The sequence below is a fragment of the Impatiens glandulifera genome, chromosome 6, assembly GCF_907164915.1.
Source record: "Impatiens glandulifera chromosome 6, dImpGla2.1, whole genome shotgun sequence".
NCBI classification, from domain to species: domain Eukaryota; kingdom Viridiplantae; phylum Streptophyta; class Magnoliopsida; order Ericales; family Balsaminaceae; genus Impatiens; species Impatiens glandulifera.
Window position 1 is genome coordinate 8,363,909 of NC_061867.1, and position 22,484 is coordinate 8,386,392.

The window sequence follows — 22,484 nt, forward strand, 5'->3', positions numbered from 1 at the left end:
ATAGTGTAAGTTCTATGGTATGTTTTCTATTATTATTGTTATTATTATTATAAAACTTCATTTATATTTTTTTTTCAACCTAGGGCATGTTTGAGGAAAGGGTTTTTTTTATTTTATCTGAATTTTATCCTAAAACCTTGTTTGATAAAACTAGGAAAAGACTGATTTTTAAAATTAGAAAACTAATTTGCCCTTTGACTTTAAAGGATATGATATAGTGAAGAGAATGATGGTTGAGAGAGAGGATAAAATTATATGATAATTTTGATATTTATATGATAAAATTATTTAATTTGATGGTTGATAAGATGTTTGGATTTTGGGATAAAAACTTAATTTTATCCCAAAAACTCTTTAATCAAAGGAGGCCATAAGGTATCTACTAGTTTGATTACTACCATAATTTCCTATTAATTATTTATAAAAATAAAAATAATAATGGTTATTTAGTGAAATAAATGTTAAGAATCCAACTAAAATTTGGCGTTGTTTGATGAAAGGGTTTTGGGGGATAAAACTCAATTTTTATCCTAAAACTCAAACATCTTATTAATCATCAAATTAAATAATTTTATCATTTAAATACCAAAACTACCCTCTAATTTTATCTTCTCTCTAAACCATCATTATCTCACCTACACCATATCCTCTAAAGTCAAAGGACAAATTAATTTTCAAATTTTAAAAACCACTTTTTTTCCTACTTTTTATCATAAAAGTATTTTTTTTATAAAACCAAGATAAAACTAAAAAAACTCTTTCCTCAAATAAGGCCTAGAGATTTTTGGGGGGTTTTACCCAAATTTTATTCAAAATCTAATCCTCACTTCATCAATCCTATCACTCTTTTTATGCATTAAGTATCAAAATTATTTAATTATTTTTTAAATAGAGAGAAAAAAACTAAGGACATTTTTTACTTTTAAAAAGAAAAAACTAATTTTTTTAAATTTCATCAAATTAGGTTTCTTATGATAAAACCCAGTAAAAATTCAAAAAAATGAAAGATCAAACGAGATCGTGTGAACATTTAAATCAAGAAATGGTTTTAGTGGTTATAAAGTTCAATATATAATTTTATATATTATTGCTGGATAATTAATAAATAAATTTTAAAATTTAGAACTTTCATGAAACATTAAATCATGAATAGATATATAGGACTCTATTAGATTTATCATAAAAAAATATATTATTATCAATCATTATTTAAACTAATAATAAAATTGTATTATTGATCTAATAGTTTTAAAATAAACTGTATATAATTTTATTGTGAATATCTTGAAAGTGGAAAATAAAAATCATTTTCTCATCTAGGTCTATCATCTCACATTTAAACTCCCACTTTATCTTTTTTAAAAGCAAACAAACTTTACATATATCCATTTTAAGTAAACTTTAGATCTGTTTTTGAATATTTATTAATATTTTAGATCCATTTTAACTTTATTGACAATATATAAGATTTTATCAAATTTCAAATAATCCTCCTATAAGATAAAATATAAATATACAACACGTCATGATGACATGGCCTTCTTACCATTTTAGGTTGACCCGTCCCCTCTTGTGACCTGTCTCTGATAAGCCTTGTTTGTTTGTTTTCCTACTGTATTGGGTCTTGTTAGAAATTATTGAATTATTTTATAATTATTTTATTATTTAAATAAATAATTTAAACGACTAGGTAGGAAATTTTGTAGGAAATTGAATATTGAGTTATTTAAAAATAATTTCAAAGAACGAAAATCAAACTAGACCTACAATAATTTTAATATTTTAAAATTAATAATTCAACAAGGTGTTAAATATGTGTCCTATCTAATTCATTTGATATTGATTTTTTTTTTAACTTATCTAAAATTTAATATTTTTTCATTTTACTTTATTATTTATATAAATTATTTTATTAATCAAAATATTAAAATCCATTTTTTTTAATATAATCTCTTATTTTTAATTTTATATATCTAAAAGATAAATGATTATTAAATTTTTTTAAAAAAAAATTAATAAACAAAAAATTTGTTTGATATTAAGTTATTGTTATAATTTTATCCAAAACACAACACTTTTTCTCCTTTCACTTCATTAATCACATAACTTTTTTTATCTATTAAAATATCAGATTATTTTTATTTATTTATTATACTTATTTAGAAACACCTCAAATTGAAATAAAAATGAGTTTGAAAGAAAAATATTACTAAATTTATTAATATATATATATAATTAAGGTATATTTTATAATATTATTTTATCTAGATCAATATTATAATAAAATATTTTTTTTAATAAATTAATAAAAAAAAATAGTTCAAACTCATATTCGAAATATAGGTATTTCCAAACAAGACTGTTCTCTCATCTTTCAATTTTATTTATTTAAAAGATAAAGTTGTAATTAAATTTTAATAGAATAAATATGAGTTTGATAAAAAAATTTATTAAATTTGTTAATATATATAATTAAAATATATTTTATAACATTATTTCATCTAAATAAATATTATAATAAAATAATTTTTTTAAATAAATTAATAAAAAATAGCTCAAACTCATATTCCAAAATATAGGTATTTCCAAACAAGACATGTTCTCTCATCTCTCAATTTCATTTATTTAAAAGATAAAATTATAATTAAATTTAAAAATTACTTTTTTTTAATCAAAATTAAAGTCAAACTTTTAATAAAATTAATTAAGGATACGAACATATCATAATAAAATAAAATAAATTAATATTTTAATTAATGAATAGACTAATTATTTATTAATAAATAAGACACTCATTTGGTTAAAGTGTATTATCTAGATAACTTCAACCTAGTTAATTCTAAAAAGAAAAATACTCCTCAAAATTAACAAACTCAATATTAAATAAACCCGATAATTAATTAAAAAACTATATTCTTATTTTAAATAAATATTTTAAATCAAATGATAGCAAATTGAATATAAAAATAACCTCAAATAACTAAAATCAAACTAAAAATTAATAATAAATATGTGTTTCCTATCTATCTGGACTCTCATTTGTCAATATCCATATCCATTCCACGTTGATGTTTTCCATTAATAATGAATCAAATTTAAATATATAAAAACTAAATGGTCTAATTTGAATATTTAATTAAAATATAAGGATTCAAATATAGCATATTCTTTTATCTGAAACGAATATTGAACGGAAATCGTACTGGTCGGTAGAAAAGAAGAGAGAGAGTTAGGTGAGAGAAACTTCATCACCAACTCCCAAGCTTCCCGCAAATATATAAAACGTGCTTTTCCATACTTCCATGGTTATCATCCATTTTCTCTCTCTACAATAATCTGTTAATTTCACGCAAATCTCTCTCTCTATACCTTTTTCCTTCTTCGTCGGAGCTCTATTGTATGGCCGCCAATTCGAAGACTCGCGCACTTGTTGGATTCGGGAAGAGATTCGTCGGTCAGATCGAAGGTGGAAAGCTTGTTGACACTGCACGATCAGCTTCTCTAGCTTCTTCTAGGTATGAACGATCATTTTACACATTTGATAATCATTTATATGATTAATAACATTGCTTATGCGTTTGTTCTGTTTCGCTGAGAATATTTGAACCGTGTTCTATACTTTTAGCTGGATGAGTTGATATCTCAGCTGATTAATTACTTAAATTGGCTGATCTGACTGTGGAATCCTTGTATAGAGTATATTTGATGATCTATGTAGCTAAAACTTAAGTATCTCCGCTTACTAATCGAGCTAAGAATTTCGATGTTGTATACATAGATCTTCATTTCCTTCTTCTACATTTGTTGATGATAGAGTGTTATTTAACCTAGGTATGAACGAACATTTATTCATTTGATAATACATTGAGTTCGTTTTTAAGCTTGTACGTTTGTTCCGTGCGAATAATTGCTTCGCTATTTGAATCGTGTTCTATACTTTTAGCTGGTTAATCACATAAATTGGCTGATCTGACTTGGAATCCTTGTATACAGTATATTTGATGATCTATGTAGCTAAAACCTAAGTATCTCCGCCTACAAGGCTACAAATCAAGCTGATAAATAATTCGATGTTAGTATACATAGATCTTTATTTCCTTCTTCTACATTCGTTGATGATAGAGTGATGTTTAACCTAGGTATGAACGAACATTTACACATTTGATAATACATTGCGTTCGCTTTTTGAATCGCGTTCTATACCGATTTGCGGAGTTTGAACTTGTTTTTGACATAAATTGGGAGATCTGACTGTGAAGTCCTTGTATAGAGTATATATGAAGATCTATGTAGCTGAAACTTAAGTATCTCCGTCTACTAATCGAGCTAATAAATAGATGTAGTATACATAGATCTTCATTTCCTTCTTCTGCATTAGTTGATGATAAAGTGCGTTTAATCCGGCTACTAGTTTTCTTCTCATATGAAACTGATGATAGTTTGTGTGATCAGTGTTTTCTTTATTGTGTGTAGTTTCCTTTTTTGAATTCATTCTTCAGCAGATCAGATGTTAATGATTGGTATCTAATCTCTAATGGAACAAAGAACGTGAGTTTAGACTCATTAATCAGTCTAATAGTTAAAGAAATTTCCATTTTCGTGTTTTACCTTAGGTGATCTTCTTGATTCTGTTCTAGGTTAATTTGTTATCAGAATTTAAATTAAGACTTTGGGATATATTTTCCTCTTTCATTTTTTGAAATTTAGGAAGCTAGTTCTCAATTTCAATTTAAAGCGTTCTTTGTAGGAATCGAACTTGTCTTCTTACAAAATACTCTTTTCACTTACTTTTCTTGCTTTATGACTTTAACTTTACAAGTGTATTAGCATTTTAGCTATCCTGAGTGTGAAATATTGGGATAATTCTTATGTCACTTTTGTGGTGTTCTTGGCCCACATCACAAACCACAACAAACAAGCTTGTAGATAACTCTAGTTACTTTTCAACCAATCTTTTCTACCTTTCTTTAGCTGGATTTCCTTTTGATGATCTTCTTATCTGAAAGCAATTTCTATATATGAGTTTTGTGAAATTTTGGAATGAAAACTCCATCTAGATTCTAGACTGACTCAAAATTTGAAGTAAAGTCAATCTTCCCATCCTAGTTAACTTGCATCATTTTTTTTTTTTTTTGTCTCACTTATTGTCAATTGTTAGGCTTTTTCTAGACAGGGTTTTCTTAAACTCATTCATAGTTTGACCTTTAAATTAGTTTATCAATATCTTGCTTGCTCTAAGCATATTCCCATTAAATATTCCTCTTCTAGAACTTAAAGTGGGTTGGTACTTGGTAAAACTTAAAATTGAATTCTAGGTCATATCATTCAACTGTAATTATTGTAGTTGGTTGATATCACATCTGGTCTGGTGTGTCCCTTTATTTAATATAAGGAAAATTAGTAAATTACCCACATAATTAATGTTAATTTCTCTCTTTTTTAAAGATAAAAAACCCCTAAGTTTTGTTCATATTGTTTAATAAGTTCTTTAAGTCTTTCCTAAGTATTATTAGTATATTCATTCATGTCTTATGTATGTCACATGATGGATGGACCTTATAAGCCAATGGGATGAATAATTGAATATCCCAAAGTTCAATTAATTAAATAACCATGCCTCATGCAGTTATTTATAAACCATCTTATCTTAATAAATTAAACTAGATATCGGGGGAAAGGAGACAAACAATGTAGTGGGTCACATAGTCACAGTCCCATATGCTTTATTTATTCTATAAAATCAAATCCCATACCTGGACCACACACTTATTGTGGTGACCATTTTTACACTAATAATATAGCTTCTTCTTTTTTGACTTTATATAAAAGGAAATTCCCAAATTACCCTTGAATATTTATTTGAAGGATAAGATCATATATTTGATCGGGTCTATTTGGAAACACTCTCTGATTATGGATTTAGATCTAGATTTGAATTCGATCCAATTTTAATGTGTTTGACTAAGTTCTGTTTCAGATCGAAATCTTATTTGTTTTGACACCAATAATATAGCTTCTTGTTTTCTTACTTTATATAAAATGAAATACCCAAATTACCCTGAATATGTATTTGAAGGGGTAAAATGAAATGCTGAACAAATTTCAGGGGGGGGAAACTACCACCTAATTGGAAACACATTCATTTATGAATTTGGATCTGAATCTCATCAAGATTTTTAAATATGTGTTTGACTAAGTTCTGTTTGATTTTAATTGTGATCTTATCTACTTTACATTAATTGTGGAGACCATTTTGACACCAATAATATGTTCTTTTTTGATTTTATATAAAAAAAAAAATCCCAAATTACCCTTGAATATGTATTTGAAGGGGGTGGTAAAATCAAACAATGATGAGTTTGAGTCTGTTTTGTTCTTATAAGTTCTGTTTCTAATCGTGATCTCGTGATCTATACAGGAGGGCAGTACACGGTTCAGTGTACGACAAGAACGTGGACGATCACGTGCGCCCATCTGTTGTCCCAGACAATGTTATAAAGTCGGAGTCAGAGAAGTATTGGGGTCCCGATCCACAAACTGGAGTGTTTGGTCCATCAAGTGAGAAGTGGCCATCTAATGGTGGTAGAAAGGCCACAACTGAGAACATTGAAGGAAAAGAGGACTCTGTTCTGGAGCAGAAGACGTTCTTTCGTCCTCAAGAGGATTTGGAGAAACCGATTCAAGCTTGATGGAAAAAAACTGGCATTGGCGTGGTCATTTGGTGTCCCTGTTTTATGATAATGGATAAATAAGGTATTTTAGTGTGCAAACAAACTAGGAAATAAATGTTTGGTTGTTTGTTGGTTTGTTGTTTCAATTGTGCTACTTAGTGTACTAAGATGATATGCATGGTTTGGAATGGAGTTCATATGAATGGCTTGCTTATGTTTTTTAGTTCTTTCTAACATATGTTATTGCCTAATTTTGTATTCAACTTTTTATAAATATGATAACTAACTAAATTATTATTATTATTTTAACATTAAAATATAATAATCTTTATATTGTTTTTAAAAAGTATTAAAAAAACAAATTGCATAACTGCCCATCATCTAGGGAAATTTGACCTAACGACCCTCATAATAGGAGTAAATGAGTTGGTGAGCGGCACATAATTTTAAATGCACTAGGGACCACTTCATATTTTTTTGATGAAATTGTCTATGTCGCGAGACGCAATCGCCGCCAGTTGCGAAACACAATCGGATGGCATGTGAAAAGTCCACAATCGCGAGACGCAACTGGTAATCGCGAGACGCAATTTTTTTTAAAAAAAAAGTTCAAATAAAAATAAATTTGCGTCTCGCGATTGCCGGTTGTTTCTCGCGAATACCGGTTGCGTCTCGCAAAGGAGACAATTTCGTAAAAAAAAATATAAAGTGGTCACCAGGCTATAAAGTGGTCATCCACTCATTTTATAGTCACAAAGTGATTCCGATAAATTTCCCATTATCTATCCTATGAAAATATTCAAAGAAAATATACACATGTTAATGATGACTCTACTACTTCTACCTAGTCTTCCTCTCCAATTTTTTTATTTTATAATTTTTTTGTTTTATTTTGTTATACAAGTAGGTAGAAAGTTGTATTGTAAATAGTTACAACTAACATGCATAGTTCATTTATAACTAAATCTAAATTGACATTTATTAACCAAACTTATTACAACTAAAATTATTAAACATACTAGATAATTCATATGACAAAGTCGGTATCTTAAAAAAAAAAATTATGTCTTCTTACAACTGTAAGTATTGAGCACAATTATGTGTAGTCTCAACCACCATGAGTGTTAGGTATCATGTGTTAGGTTTGTTGAGGTCTATTCTCACTTAAATTTAGTTAGTTTAACTTATTAAATTTTAAAAAATATATATTTAATTATATATTTTACTATTGTGTAGTTTAATACTTTAATATATAAAAGAAGTTTGATTATTATTTTTTTTTTTTTTGATAAATCTAACTATGGTGTGTTTGATTGAGCTTATAAGTTGTTGGATTATATTGGTGTTTACCGTAATAATTTGCTATAATAATTTTAATTAATAAGTTAATTCAAAATTATAAATTAAACACATTTTTGTTGAATGCAATTTTCTCTGACCTCTCGCTCTTCTAATGTGTTTAATTAAGCTTAATACTATTAGTGTTTAAATTTATAATTTTAACGTTGTTTTCTCTTTTTTATCATTTTTTCTAATAATTTTATTAATTATTTTTTTCTTTCCATTATTTATTATTGAACTTTTTAAATTTTTTATATAATATTATTTTATAATTAAATATATTTTATTAAATTAATTGTTATATATAATAATAATAATAAAATAAACCTATTCTTCTTTTTTTACACACAAACAAATATTGTCACATGTTAAATTTAAATTTATATATCTTTACCTTATTTTTATTTATTAATTAAAATAATATAATATTATTTTTCAAAATAATTAATTATATTTTTTTAAATGACTAACAAAATATTAACAAACAAATAATACAATCTTATATTATTAAACAAAATCTCAAAAAACAAACAATAAATAAATTTGTAGATGTAATTTTTAATTTTTTTTTAATGATTTTAAAACATTTTCTTTTGTTTTATAAGAATTTTTATTTTAATTAAAATTTAAAACTATATATTAATAAAAACTTATAAAAATTAGTATATTCATATAATTTATTTTAAAATACTTTATTTTTTAAATTAAATAATTTATTAATATTTAAAATTAAGTTAGTAAATATATATATATATATATATAATATTAATTATTAAATTTTATTACAAATATAAAAAATAAATAAGCTAAATTTATAATCTATATATAAATTGATTTGAATGAGTTTGACTTCTTACCATTCTTTGTGTAGAATAATAAAATAATATAAATAAAGGAACTTTTACAAATTCAAAATAAAATGTTAGAAGGTGGAGTAGATATCATGTTATTTTAAAAAAAAAAATCTCAAATCATCAATTTTTTTATTTAAGAGATCAAATTCAGATTCAGTTTAAATTTATTGATTGAATTGTTTAATGATAACATTTATATCACCTATTAATATTTTATCAAATGATTGTAATTTGAAAAAAGAAATTATTGAATATAATTTTTCATATTTATATATATAATGTTTTATATAATAAAATAATTATTAAAAGAGTCACGGAATTCGATTACATATAAAAGTACTTTGAGTTTAAGCGGGGAGTCATGACTGTGTGGGTGTCATGATAGCTCTCTTTTATTCAATATATATATATATATATATTTAATTAAATAATTATCGATTTAATTAAAATGTTAAATTTTAATATATTTTAAAATATTTTGTTATGTTGTATTCATTTAATACAAAAATACATAGATATTATTATTATAGAAGTAAATAAACTAAGCTATGAATGTTTTCATTAGTTTCGCAATAGTATTTTTTTTAGATGATCATACATATTGGTGCATTTTTTTATTGATTGATGTTTTAATAAGTTTAAGAAGATTTAATATGAATTATTATTATTATTTGTTATAAATTTTAATCATTTGAATGCTAGAAAATAAATAAAATGAATTTTATCATTTGAAAAAAAAGTATATATATATATATATATGAAAAAAAAATAACTATAATTTCCACAAAGAAATTAACTCCAAATGAAAAGAAAATTAGTAACAACTGTATTCAATTTTTAGTCTTAAACTGACCGAAACCAATAAAAAAAATTAAAGTAAACAGAATTATGCAAATATTATTGATAATTGGATAACAAAATATACCAACTCTTTTAATTATTTATAATTAAAATTTGAATTTGAATTTCATTTTTAACCCTCTTAGTTAATAAATTAAAATTAAAATTAAAATCAAAATCAAAATCAAATTAAATATAGTAATTTAGTCTAATAAAATTATAAATATATATAAACTATATTTTGCACAATTTGTTTGATATAAACTTTAAAACACAAATACAAAATAATAATTATTAAATTATTATTTAAATATTAAAAAACAATTAAAAAAAGAATGCAGAAAGGAAAATAAAAATTCAAACTAGTGGCATATGATTAAACCACCATTGGTGGCTCAAAAGCGAACGTCTATAGCAGTTTAGGCCTGATTCATAAAGAAAATACAAGGACGGTGAAGAAAAAGAGGGCTCTTCAAGTCTCATCTTCGTGGTAAGCAAATCTTAACCTAGTTTGTTTAATATGTTGTTCTTTGATTCTCGTTAGCTTATATTGCGTCAATGATTTGCGATTGTTCTTTGAATGTATTGCTTGAATTTTCTTAATCTTATGTAGTTTTCTCATATTCAACTGTATGAATCTCATTAATTCATAGTTTCGTAGCAATCTACGAATGGTAATATCAAACAAGGATGAGTTTGAGGGAAAGTTATCAATTATTCTTATATGTGTTTTGACTAAGTTATGTTTCTAATCCTAGTCGCACAATTCAGTGTATAACAAGAACGTGGACTATCACGTGTGCCCATCAATGCACAGTTCAGTGTATAAAAATAACGTGGACGATTACGTGCGCCCATCTGTTGTCCGAGACAATGTTATAAATTGGGAGTCGTAGAAATATTGGAGTCCCAATCCACAAATTGGAGTGTTTGGGTTCTTCTTAACAATATGTTCTTTAGCTGATTTTGCATATGTTATATTGTTGTCTAAAAAGTTTAAATGATTTGATTAAGTGGATGATGTAATATATGGATTATCCCTTAAAGGGTCACAAAATTATTTATTTTAAATGTTCTTTACAAAGTTGGACTTATAACTTAAACTTTTGGAACAATTAACTAAAAAAAGAAATAAAAATAAAATTTACATGACCACTATCTATAAGAGGACTCCAAAAAAGAATCGATTCAATAAAGAAAATGATTCTTTTTGGAACTAATGAAAATTTATTATTAATTAACGAATCAACATTATTAATTAACGAATCAACAGTTAATTGATTTATTTATTGACATAGTTGTAGATGGTACTGTAATAAGGTACAAAATATAATAGTTACAGATATAAAAATGAAAATCTAAGTGAATATTTTATCATAATGAATTAGATTGAAAAAATTATTAAATGTGTTTAAAAAAAATAAAAGTGAAAAATTAAGTGAATATTTTATGATAATGAAGTAATTAAAAAAATAAAATTTTGAATGTATTTATGAAAATAAAAATAAAAAACTAAGTGAATATTATATTAAATGAATATTATAATGAATTAAATTAAAAAAATTAAGGAGACATATCACTCTACTATAACTAAAATAGCATGTATACATATGTATAATATAAAAATCGAAAATATTTAACCTTTTATATATATTAATAATTAGTTAAAAAGTTGAATTTATATTTTTAAAATAGTCTGAATTCAATAAATTTGGTGTTGAATTTAAAATATAAAGTCTTATTATCGTAGTTGGCTAAAGAATGGTACTTGATTTTGTTAGAGTGCAAGTTTGAAACATACTTATCACATTTTTTATTTTATTTTAACCGTTTTATATATATTAGACCCCTAATGTAAATTGGATGAGTTTGTAATTTGTTATTTTCGATTATAACAACTAAAAATAAAATATTTAAATTCAATTCTCACCATGTTTCTCTCTCACCCAACAATATTTCAAAATTGACTGATCAATTGCCTAATACTACAAGGCTAGTGAAAAACACCTATTAATATCATCCCGAAATATGTATATAGTCCAAAAATCAAGAAAAATGTTAAGTAAATATTGGAAAAGTTATAATATATTTTCATTTATTCAAATAATTTAATGATAACATTTATATCACCTGTTAGTATTTTATAAATTATTGTACTATTAAATTTAACTAATATGTATCTCGTGCATTTGCACGAGTAATAATATAAAAAACCGTAAAAAAAATATTACGGTAAAATTTTTATGGGCGGGTCAACCCACAATCCGACTCAAGTATCCATTTACTCTCACATATATCCAAATTAACCACAGCTCTCGACCCGGCAATCCGAACATTTTAAAAATTAAGCATCATTATATATATAAATTAGTTAGTTAAAAAATTGAACTTATATTACTAAAATGTCACGCGTTTATCAAATTTTGGGTTGAATTTAAAATATAAAGTGTTATTAGTCTAATTGGTTAAAAGGTTATACTTGTTTTTGTTATGTTGCAAGTTCGAACCATACCTATAGCATTTTTAATTTTATTTTTAACCGTTTTAAGTTTATGGGCGGGTCAACTCACAATCCGACCCAAGTATTCATTTACTCTCACATATATCCAAATTAACCACAGCTCTCGACCCGGTAATTCGGATACTTTAAAAGTTAAGCATCATTATATATATATATATAGATTACACAATATTTATAAAAATAAAATTACTAATTTAGTTACAACTTTAAATTTTAATACATTTTAATGTATTTTGTGAGGTTATTTTAGAAATTAGTATTTTGTAATTATCAAAATCACACCGTCTCTTATAAATTATTAAAATAAAAAGTGAGAGTGATTTTAGTTTGATACTAATGATATTGAATTGGATAAAAAAAAAAAGATAAACAAGTGTATGAAAATAAGTATTTTTTATAATAAACATTATTGATTTTGATTTTTAATAAAATTTAAAAAATGATAACAAATAAGATGCTTATGTTACTAATTTAATACAAAATGTATATATATGTTAATAAGGTCGAGATAAATTTGAATGTATATTTTAACAAAATATTGCAACTCTTTTAATTCTTTATAATTTATTTATTTATTTTTAATTTCAGTCTTAACCCTCCTATAATTACAATTTGTAATGACTTTCTTCCTACTCAAGGATTGACTTTTAGATTTTGAATTTCTAGGCATGCTCTTCAATTTGAGGATTGAAACTTTTGAGTTAGAACCTAGTTCTCATGAGATGATCCTATTTAGGGTGATTATTTTGATCTTTTCATTAACGCGCAAGAGAAAACGATCCATCAAACTAGAGGAAAGTTCGTCTTTCTCAACGTGATGTATGAAAACCGATTCACAATATTTCGCTATAATTAAGTGTTAATGATATGGCATGCATACTTCATCGAGTGTTTATCCGTGAGACTGAAAGAATGATTTGATTATCAATGTCAGGAAAGATGCATAGTCAAGATAGAAACTTATCCTGACATCGTTTGACATCGTTGTTTATCGCGGTTCACGGTGGCTACTCACTCTTCTTGTCTTTCCTTGACCTGTTGAGCTGAGAAAGGATTAACAAACATAATGAATTCTATTTAGGGCTAGCGTTGACTAACAACTACTTGGAAATAATTTCTTTTAACCATTTTCTCATCTAATAATAAAAATAAGGTTCAATTTATATTTATCATTCAATTTATTCCTAATTTTTCTGTTATTTTTTTAATTGCCTCATCACTCAATTCTTAAATTCGTCCATATTTCTAGTTATTAATATTTTATTTATCCAAAAATATCAAATTAGACCTAGTAATAGAGTGTAGTGAATAAATATATAAATATATATAAATATATATATATATATATATATTATATTATGCAAATAAAAAAATTAGTATAAAATTTTATATAAAAAATAAAAAATATTCATTATTAAACTATTATTTAATGTAAAAAATCACACAACTAATAATGAATACAACAGTCCTAATAGACAACACAGTTTAAGCCCAATCCTAATAGACAAGCGAGCGAGGCCCATTTAAAATTTCTCACAGACTCTTAAAGCCCAATAACATTAGCCCTAGGGTTATTTTCTTCCGACTATATATAATACAACTCATTCCATTTCTCTCATTCTTGAGATTAAGGGCGGTGAAGAAAAAGAGGGTTCTTCAAGTCTCATCTTCGTGGTAAGCAATTGTCTTGTTCTTCAATCTTCGTTAGCTTATATTGCTTGAATGATTTGCGATCTTTCTTTGAATGTATTGCATGAATGTTGTCAATCTTCTGTAGTTTTCTCATATTTGACTGTATGAATCTCGTAGTAATCTCTGTAAACGAAATCAAATCTAGAACAAATTCTTAGATGTTTGGTTGAATCTGTGTACAGTCTCCTTCAGGTAAGTCATGGTGAAGCATAACAACGTTATCCCAAATGGTCACTTCAAGAAGCATTGGCAAAACTATGTAAGGACATGGTTTAACCAACCTGCCCGCAAGACCAGAAGAAGAACTGGTAAACCCTAGTTTCAAAACTATCTATTTTGTGTGTTTTGTTTGTGGCTGAAGCGAATTGTTTTGATTTGAATTTCAGCTAGGCAAAAGAAGGCTGTTAAGATCTTCCCTAGACCAACTGCTGGTTCTCTTCGTCCTATTGTCCATGGACAGACATTGAAGTACAACATGAAGCTAAGGCAAGGAAGAGGGTTTTCTCTTGAGGAGCTCAAGGTTTGTGGGTTTTTATTCATTTGATAGTGGTTTAGATTAGATGATCTTGAATCTATTGATAAATGTTTGCATTTATTGATTAGGCTGCTGGCATTCCTGACAAGCTAGCACCAACTATTGGTATCTCTGTTGATCACCGAAGGAGGAACCGTTCTTTGGAGGGTCTTCAAGCTAATGTTCAGAGGCTTAAGACATACAAGGCTAAGCTAGTTGTCTTCCCCAGACGTGTCCGCAAATTCAAGGTAATGGGTTTGATCAATTTTGATTCTTTTGACCAACCCAACAATTGAAAGTTTATTACATTGATGGATTGAATTGAATATGGGTTTTGTACATTTCAGGCTGGTGATTCTACTCCTGAGGAATTGGCAACAGCTACTCAAGTGTCTGGATCTTACTTGCCAATTGTTCGTGAGAAGCCAGCAGTGGAGTTTGTTAAGGTGACTGATGAGATGAAATCATTCAAGGCTTTTGATAAGCTGCGTTTGGAAAGGACAAACAAACGTCATCTTGGTGCTAGGTTGAAGAGAGCTGCTGAGGCAGAGAAAGAAGAGAAGAAATAGATAAACTCTTCTTCTTTAACTTTGGTCTGAATTTTATCATATGGTTGGGTTCTTTTTTGTTTTGGTATTGTGATTTCGTTTTGAGATTATTTTAAGTATTATGACTTTTGAGGATATTATTGTTGTTTTGAAATTGAACCTTTTCTGGTTTCATATGTTCAATTTTGTTGGTTTAGTTGTTATGTTTAAAAGTCCTTTTTAGCCCATTTACTGTCATTTTTATTTTAATATTAGGTGTTAATAGGTTAAATCATCCAATTGAAGTTAATAGTTTATTATTATTTCTATTTAGTTATAGAAAAAACTAAATAATTATTTTTTGATTTATTTTTCAAATTATTAATTTAATTCTTAAATATTAAAATAAACTATTTAAATTTTTATTCAAATGTATTTTATATATGTTATATGTTAATATCATGTAGATAATAATGTATTCATCAAATAAATTAATGTTTTTTCATTTAATTAAAATTGTAATATGTTGAAATGCTTTTCTAATTAAAAACCATTTGATAATGTTCTTTGCGATAGTTTTGTTAAGTGCAATTTATTGAGAAGAATGGATATAAATATTTGTTATTTATGTTTTTTTTTGGTTAAAGGTCTACAAATTAGCCATACCCATCTAAGTTTGAGATATTTTGAACTTGTTTTTAAATTGAAGTTTCGACTTGAAAACCATGTACAAATGTTCTCTTTTCTGGTTGATAGAAGTGAAGGAGGGAGGCAGCAATTATCGAAAATGGACTAATGAAATATGATTAAAAAAAATAGTTATATAAAAAAGCTGATTACGAAGGGATTAGGGTTTTGGAGTTAACTTTGACGATGTAACAAATGATGCCTCGACATAGTATAATATCATTATTACTCTGATAGTATAATTATATAGGTTTGTTTTTAAATTAAGCTCTCTAAGTTTGACATTAAAATTATTAAAAATAATATATTATATATTGTATGGCCCGAAAAAGTTCACAAAATCATCAAGAGAGACATTATTATTTGAGTTTGAACTCAATTCGAATATTAAAAAAGTCAATTTTTGACTAAGGAGTTTGATTATTTGTAAGATGTAATTTATAGTTGAAGATATGAATAGTAATTCAGTTGTAAGTATAGTGAAATTGTGCAAGGAATAAGTTTTTGCCAATAAATTAAAGAAGTAAAAAATATATATTTTTCTTTCTATATAATATAAGAGCAAATATTTACAAAGTTGGATCAAACTAAATATATTTAAGCTATTAAACTGAATCAAACTAACCCTTTTAAGTTCAAATAATTGATAGTAATTGATTTTCATGTATAATTTAATTCCTTTAGCCAACTACCAAACAAAATATGAAAATTGATTAGATTAGACTCCCCCTCCTTGAATTCAAATTCTCAACCATAGTTTGGTTATTATTTAGATTGTCATATAAAATAAATAACCAAAAATCACTTTCTAATTTTTTTAGTTAAAAAATAATTTGTTCATTTTGGATTTGGATGCTTAATTTTTTTAAATTTGAACTTATTTAGTTAAAATAATTGTTTTTAATTTAAATAATAATAATAATAAATGGTTAAATCTGAGTTTGAAACTGTGATATATAGATTCATATCTATATATATATAATGATGCTTAATTTTTAAAGTGTCCGGATTGCCGGGTCGAGAGCTGTGGTTAATTTGGATACTTGGGTCGGATTATGGGTTTACCCGTTTTTAAATTTAAAACGGTTAAAAATAAAATTAAAAATGCTAGAGGTATGTTTCGAACTTGCAACCTAACAAAACAAGTACAACTCTTTAACCAACTAGGCTACAAAGACTTTATATTTTAAATTCAACACCAATTTTGATAAACGCGGGACGTTTTAACATTAATATAAGTTCAACTTTTTAACTAACTAATCTATATATATATATATAATGATGCTTAATTTTTAAAGTGTCCGGATTGCCGGGTCGAGAGCTGTGGTTAATTTGGATACTTGGGTCGGATTGTGGGTTTACCCGTTTTTAAATTTAAAACGGTTAAAAATAAAATTAAAAATGCTAGAGGTATGTTTCGAACTTGCAACCTAACAAAATAAGTACAACTCTTTAACCAACTAAGCAACAAAGACTTTATATTTTAAATTCAACACCAAATTTGATAAACGCGGGACATTTTAACATTAATATAAGTTCAACTTTTTAACTAACTAATCTATATATATATATATAATGATGCTTAATTTTTAAAGTGTCCGGATTGCCGGGTCGAGAGCTGTGGTTAATTTGGATACTTGGGTCGGATTGTGGGTTTACCCGTTTTTAAATTTAAAACGGTTAAAAATAAAATTAAAAATGCTAGAGGTATGTTTCGAACTTGCAACCTAACAAAACAAGTACAACTCTTTAACCAACTAGGCTACAAAGACTTTATATTTTAAATTCAACACCAAATTTGATAAACGCGGGACGTTTTAACATTAATATAAGTTCAACTTTTTAACTAACTAATCTATATATATATAATGATGCTTAATTTTTAAAGTGTCCGGATTGCCGGGTCGAGAGCTGTGGTTAATTTGGATACTTGGGTCGGATTGTGGGTTTACCCGTTTTTTAATTTAAAACGGTTAAAAATAAAATTAAAAATGCTAGAGGTATGTTTCGAACTTGCAACCTAACAAAACAAGTACAACTCTTTAACCAACTAAACTACAAAGACTTTATATTTTAAATTCAACACCAAATTTGATAAACGCGGGACGTTTTAACATTAATATAAGTTCAACTTTTTAACTAACTAATCTATATATATATAATGATGCTTAATTTTTAAAGTGTCCGGATTGCCGGGTCGAGAGCTGTGGTTAATTTGGATACTTGGGTCGGATTGTGGGTTACCCGTTTTTAAATTTAAAACGGTTAAAAATAAAATTATAAATGCTAAAAGTATGTTTCGAACTTGCAACCTAACAAAACAAGTACAACTCTTTAACCAAATAGGGTACAAAGACTTTATATATTAAATTCAAACACCAAATTTGATAAATGCGGGACGTTTTAATATTAATATAAGTTCAACTTTTTAAGTAATTAATATATAATAATGTTGAGTAAATGGATACTTGGGTCGGATTATGTGTTGACCCACCCATAAATTTAAAACGGTTAAAAATAAAATTAAAAATGTTATCCGTAATTTTTTTCACGGTTTTTTATATTATTACTCGTGCAAATGCACGGGCTAAATGCTAGTTATTAACTATAATGGTACAAAAATCGCCCAAAGGGTCACATCAGTTATAATGGTCACTAATTCGTTTTTTTAATTATTCGGTTGGGATTTCTTCAAATTTTTATTTTTTGAAGTCTATTCAAAAATTGAATCGAATTCGATAAATTCAAATAAAACGAATCGATATAAATTTAATTTTTGATTCGAATTTGATTTTTTTTATAAACCTATTACCAATCAATTTTGAATTCAAAGCAAAATTTAAAATTCAAATTTATTTTTTCAATTAAATTATAGAAACAAGAAAAAATTATATATAATTATATAATTAAAATAAATAATAAAAAAACATTTTTTTTATTAAATAGATAGCTCAAAATTCAAATTGAAAACCTTATTTAAATTTGAATTCTGCAAATTGGTCAAATATTATTTTGAACACCCCAAACAATACTCTTCATCTCAATTATGTAATATCTTTTATAATATCACCAAATTCACAATGAAACAACTAATGAAAAGTTAAACCTAAAAATATTATTAGTTCACAATTAACCAATTTAGAACAATAATTCAAAGTTTAAACCTTTATCCATAAAATATAAAACTATAGGTTATTATTTGAAAACAGTCTAATAAATTAAGAACTCAAATAAAAGATATATCTCTCTCTCTTTATATATATACATTATTGATTTCGCAGATTCATGAATCCTGCATCTTCTTCTAGCTTTTGCTTCATCAATTACTCTTTCTCTCTCTATACCCACATGATTAGATAACGTCTAGTTCTTCCATACTCAGATTTGAGTCAAAACCCATAAAAAAAAAACAGGTAAAAAAGATGGCTTGGAGCAACAACAATGGATCTCAAAGGCAGAGTCTACTAGGGAGAAGCCATGGAAGCTTACCCAGAAACGGATCAGATCGTCAGACCGAATCCATTCCTACAAGTTGTTTTGGATCTCTCTGCGAAAACATCAACAATTTCTTCGAGAATGTTCGAGGAACTTCAGTTAAGTTATATGAAATGGGTCGGTCTGATCCTAGAAAAGTTATATTTGCTGCTAAGATGGGTTTAGCTCTTTCTTTCGTTTCAATCCTTATCTTCTTCAAGGAACCTTTGACTTACATTGGGAAGTATTCAATCTGGGCAATTCTTACAGTCGTTGTAGTATTCGAATTCAGCATCGGTATGATTTAAAGTTGTTGTTTTTTTACTGGTTTTGAAGTTGGGTTTTAACGATTAAACCCTAATTTTATCAGGAGCAACGCTTAACAAAGGATTGAATCGTGCTTTTGGGACTTTATCTGCTGGAGCACTTGCTCTTGGTATTGCTGAACTGTCTGTTTTCTTTGGAAAATTTCAGGAACATGTAATTGTTCTTAGTGTATTTTTAGCAGGTTGATTCTGATTCTGATTCTGATTCCTTTCTTGATTAGCTAAATTGACTTCACAAATCACATTTGAATTTGAATTGGAGAAATTTTTCTTTGTTTTTGATGATGATTCAGGGTTTGTTGCAAGCTATTTGAAACTTTATCCAGCTATGAAGCAATATGAATATGGATTCAGAGTTTTCCTGTTGACTTATTGTCTTGTGTTAGTATCAGGAACTTCAGATTTCGTCCAAACCGCGATTAGTAGGTTGCTGTTGATCGCGGTTGGGGCTGGAATCTGTTTAGTTGTTAATATATGTATATATCCTATATGGGCTGGGGAGGATTTGCATAAACTAGTTGTGAAAAACTTCAATGGTGTTGCTACTTCATTAGAAGGTATGAAAACTGAACTCGTCGTGTTTGTGTGTGTTTATTTCGTCTCATTGAAATTTGAATTTAAAATTTGATTTTGCATGAACTTTGTATAGGTTGTGTTAATGGATATTTGGATTGTTGGGAATACAAAAGGATTCCTTCCAAAATTCTTACTTATCAGGCTTCTGATGATCTAATGTATAATGGATATAGATCTGCTGTCGAATCTACAAGTCAAGAGGAGTCTCTGGTATGTTTTTTTTTTCTCGAGAATCCATCATTTGAGGAGAATATGAAAAAACTAATCGTTCTCTCGCCTTGGCTTGTCTAGATGAGCTTTGCTGTTTGGGAACCGCCTCATGGGCGTTATAAGATGTTCAATTATCCTTGGAATTCGTATGTCGAAGTTAGTGGTGCATTAAGGCATTGTGCTTTTATGATCATGGCTATGCACGGGTGCATTCTTTCGGAAATTCAGGTATGTTTTGGCTTTGTTAGGAAACAAAGAACGATTTTTTTGCATGGATATCTGAATGCGTTTGGTATGAATTGATACCATCGATCTACCCGTCTGATTACCATGAAATTTTCGAGCATTCACAGAGCTGAATCGAACTATTGCATTTGCCAATGCATTTTTAGGCGTATTTAGATCTGGTAACACGATCTAATCTTGAGTGTCTCTCAAACAGGACAAAATATGCACTAATCTTATATTGTCATTCGGAACTAGAGTTTTCATTAGAAATCCGTGTTAAAAGATTCTTACAGTGTTTTGATAACACAATTTATCATTTAATCTAGATGATAAAGTGATTATTTGAATTAAGTCTACTTCAAAACTTTATTAATTTGTCTTGACTCATATATGTAGGAAGAGGGTTCGGAAGACAACTTTAACACCTAATATTAATCAAATTAGGTCATTAGTTTGACATTATCAAACTTCACTAAACTGACATTTAATTGTCTTTCTTTTTTCTCTTTGTGATAGGCGCCACCTGATTTACGAAGGGTATTTCTAAACGAGATGCAAAGGGTTGGGTTCGAGGGGTCAAAAGTGTTGCGTGAGCTTGGAAATAAGGTAGAAAAAATGGAGAAACTTAATCCCTCAAAAGACATACTTGACCAAGTCCATGAAGCAGCCGAAGAGCTTCAAATGATGATCGACGAAAAATCATACCTTCTTATCAACGCTGCAACATGGGAAGAAGGTGCGAAAGGTGGTGGTTCAAAAGAATTGGACCAAGAACCGAATAGACGACCCATAATTCATTCTCTTAGTCAATTAGCTCTCAATCTTCGATCGAGTTCACAACTAAGGCCAAACATGAGCACAAATCAATCCCTTCTTAATTTTGAATCGTCAGATGATCTGTTGAACAAACAAACGCATTGGCCTTCGCGAATGTCCATTCTCGGAGAGACTATACTCAATGAAAGGGAAGTGAGGACTTACGAAAGTGCTAGCGCTTTGTCTTTAGCGACGTTCACCTCTTTGTTGATCGAGTTTGTAGCAAGACTTCAGAATCTCGTGAAATCGTTTGAAGTTCTAAGCGAAAAGGCTAAGTTTGCAGATTGTGCTTGACATAGAAAATTTTATGTACATTATAGAGCCAATTTGAATTTTTATTTAATTTATATATTTATAGTAAAATTATAGTTGAGACTCAAACAACAAACTGTTTGATTTATTTTATGGTGACATGTATTTTTGTTTAATAAAAAATTGTTTGTTGAATGAAATCACAGTTTTGGTAGCTGTCATTGTATTATTTATTTGTGTTTATTTTTAGAGTGATTATCTAATAAAGATTTTATTTGATTATAAGTGATTACATTTATAATAAAACAATAAAAAGTGAAATATTGAAAATGGTCCTTAGAATTGATCTCTGTCCCATCACCACCTTATAAGTAAAAATAAATCATTAATAATGTAGACATGTTTGGTTACTATGTTTATATATACATTTAGACTATAGTTTATTAACCATTTTTTTTTTAAATAACTATAAATATTTTTTTTCTAGAATTTATTTATTTTTAGAAGACTAAACAAGATTTGGAGTCCATATTTCCTATAGAAAGTGAAGAATTATAACTTTATAATAAGACAATCCTATTTTTTTTTTCTCTACCTATCAGATTTGGTTGTGACATTTTATTTAATATAATTGGATTTGTCATCTTAGATTTTTTTAATCCGAATAATACTTTCAATTTTTTATGAGTTGTTTGTTGCTCATATACTACAATCGTGTTTGTAACAATTTCACAGACTATATCATCTTCTTTACAACAAATGAGATATTTTTTTATATATTTTTCTAATAAAGAATTTTAGAATTCATCTTTTATGTCGAGATTATTTTTCAATTATCTTTAAACTCGAGTTTCTTATTATTTTGACATATTTACAAATAATTAATGGAAAAAAGCTCACTTAGACGTATGTACTTGTACAACTAGCTCACTTAAACGTATGTACTAATAAAAAG

At 27.1% G+C, this 22,484-nt stretch overlaps 3 protein-coding genes across 4 annotated transcripts; all 3 read left to right on the forward strand.

Annotated features, from left to right (window-relative positions):
• The first annotated feature begins 3,279 nt into the window (after positions 1 to 3,279).
• Positions 3,280 to 6,891, forward strand: LOC124944007 (late embryogenesis abundant protein At5g17165-like). The gene is made up of 2 exons (XM_047484467.1): positions 3,280 to 3,515; positions 6,419 to 6,891. Exons 1-2 carry the CDS (start codon positions 3,400 to 3,402, stop codon positions 6,687 to 6,689), a joined length of 387 nt encoding a protein of 128 aa, XP_047340423.1. The 5' UTR covers positions 3,280 to 3,399; the 3' UTR covers positions 6,690 to 6,891.
• A 6,922-nt stretch (positions 6,892 to 13,813) lies between these two features.
• On the forward strand, positions 13,814 to 15,177 carry LOC124941437 (60S ribosomal protein L13-1). Of its 2 annotated transcripts, none has more exons than XM_047481764.1 (5): positions 13,814 to 13,901; positions 14,102 to 14,227; positions 14,306 to 14,439; positions 14,523 to 14,681; positions 14,781 to 15,177. In XM_047481764.1, the coding sequence occupies exons 2-5, from the start codon at positions 14,119 to 14,121 to the stop codon at positions 15,000 to 15,002; spliced, it is 624 nt and encodes a 207-aa protein (XP_047337720.1). In that variant the 5' UTR covers positions 13,814 to 13,901; positions 14,102 to 14,118; the 3' UTR covers positions 15,003 to 15,177. The 2 variants fall into 2 exon arrangements, with proteins under 2 accessions (XP_047337720.1, XP_047337719.1); XM_047481763.1 differs by having other exon boundaries at positions 13,817 to 13,901; positions 14,112 to 14,227.
• Positions 15,178 to 18,952: 3,775 nt separating this feature from the next.
• LOC124941425 (aluminum-activated malate transporter 4-like) lies at positions 18,953 to 21,743 on the forward strand. The gene is made up of 6 exons (XM_047481752.1): positions 18,953 to 19,418; positions 19,492 to 19,629; positions 19,741 to 20,004; positions 20,097 to 20,233; positions 20,315 to 20,461; positions 20,978 to 21,743. Exons 1-6 carry the CDS (start codon positions 19,070 to 19,072, stop codon positions 21,569 to 21,571), a joined length of 1,629 nt encoding a protein of 542 aa, XP_047337708.1. The 5' UTR covers positions 18,953 to 19,069; the 3' UTR covers positions 21,572 to 21,743.
• The last annotated feature ends 741 nt before the right edge of the window (positions 21,744 to 22,484 follow it).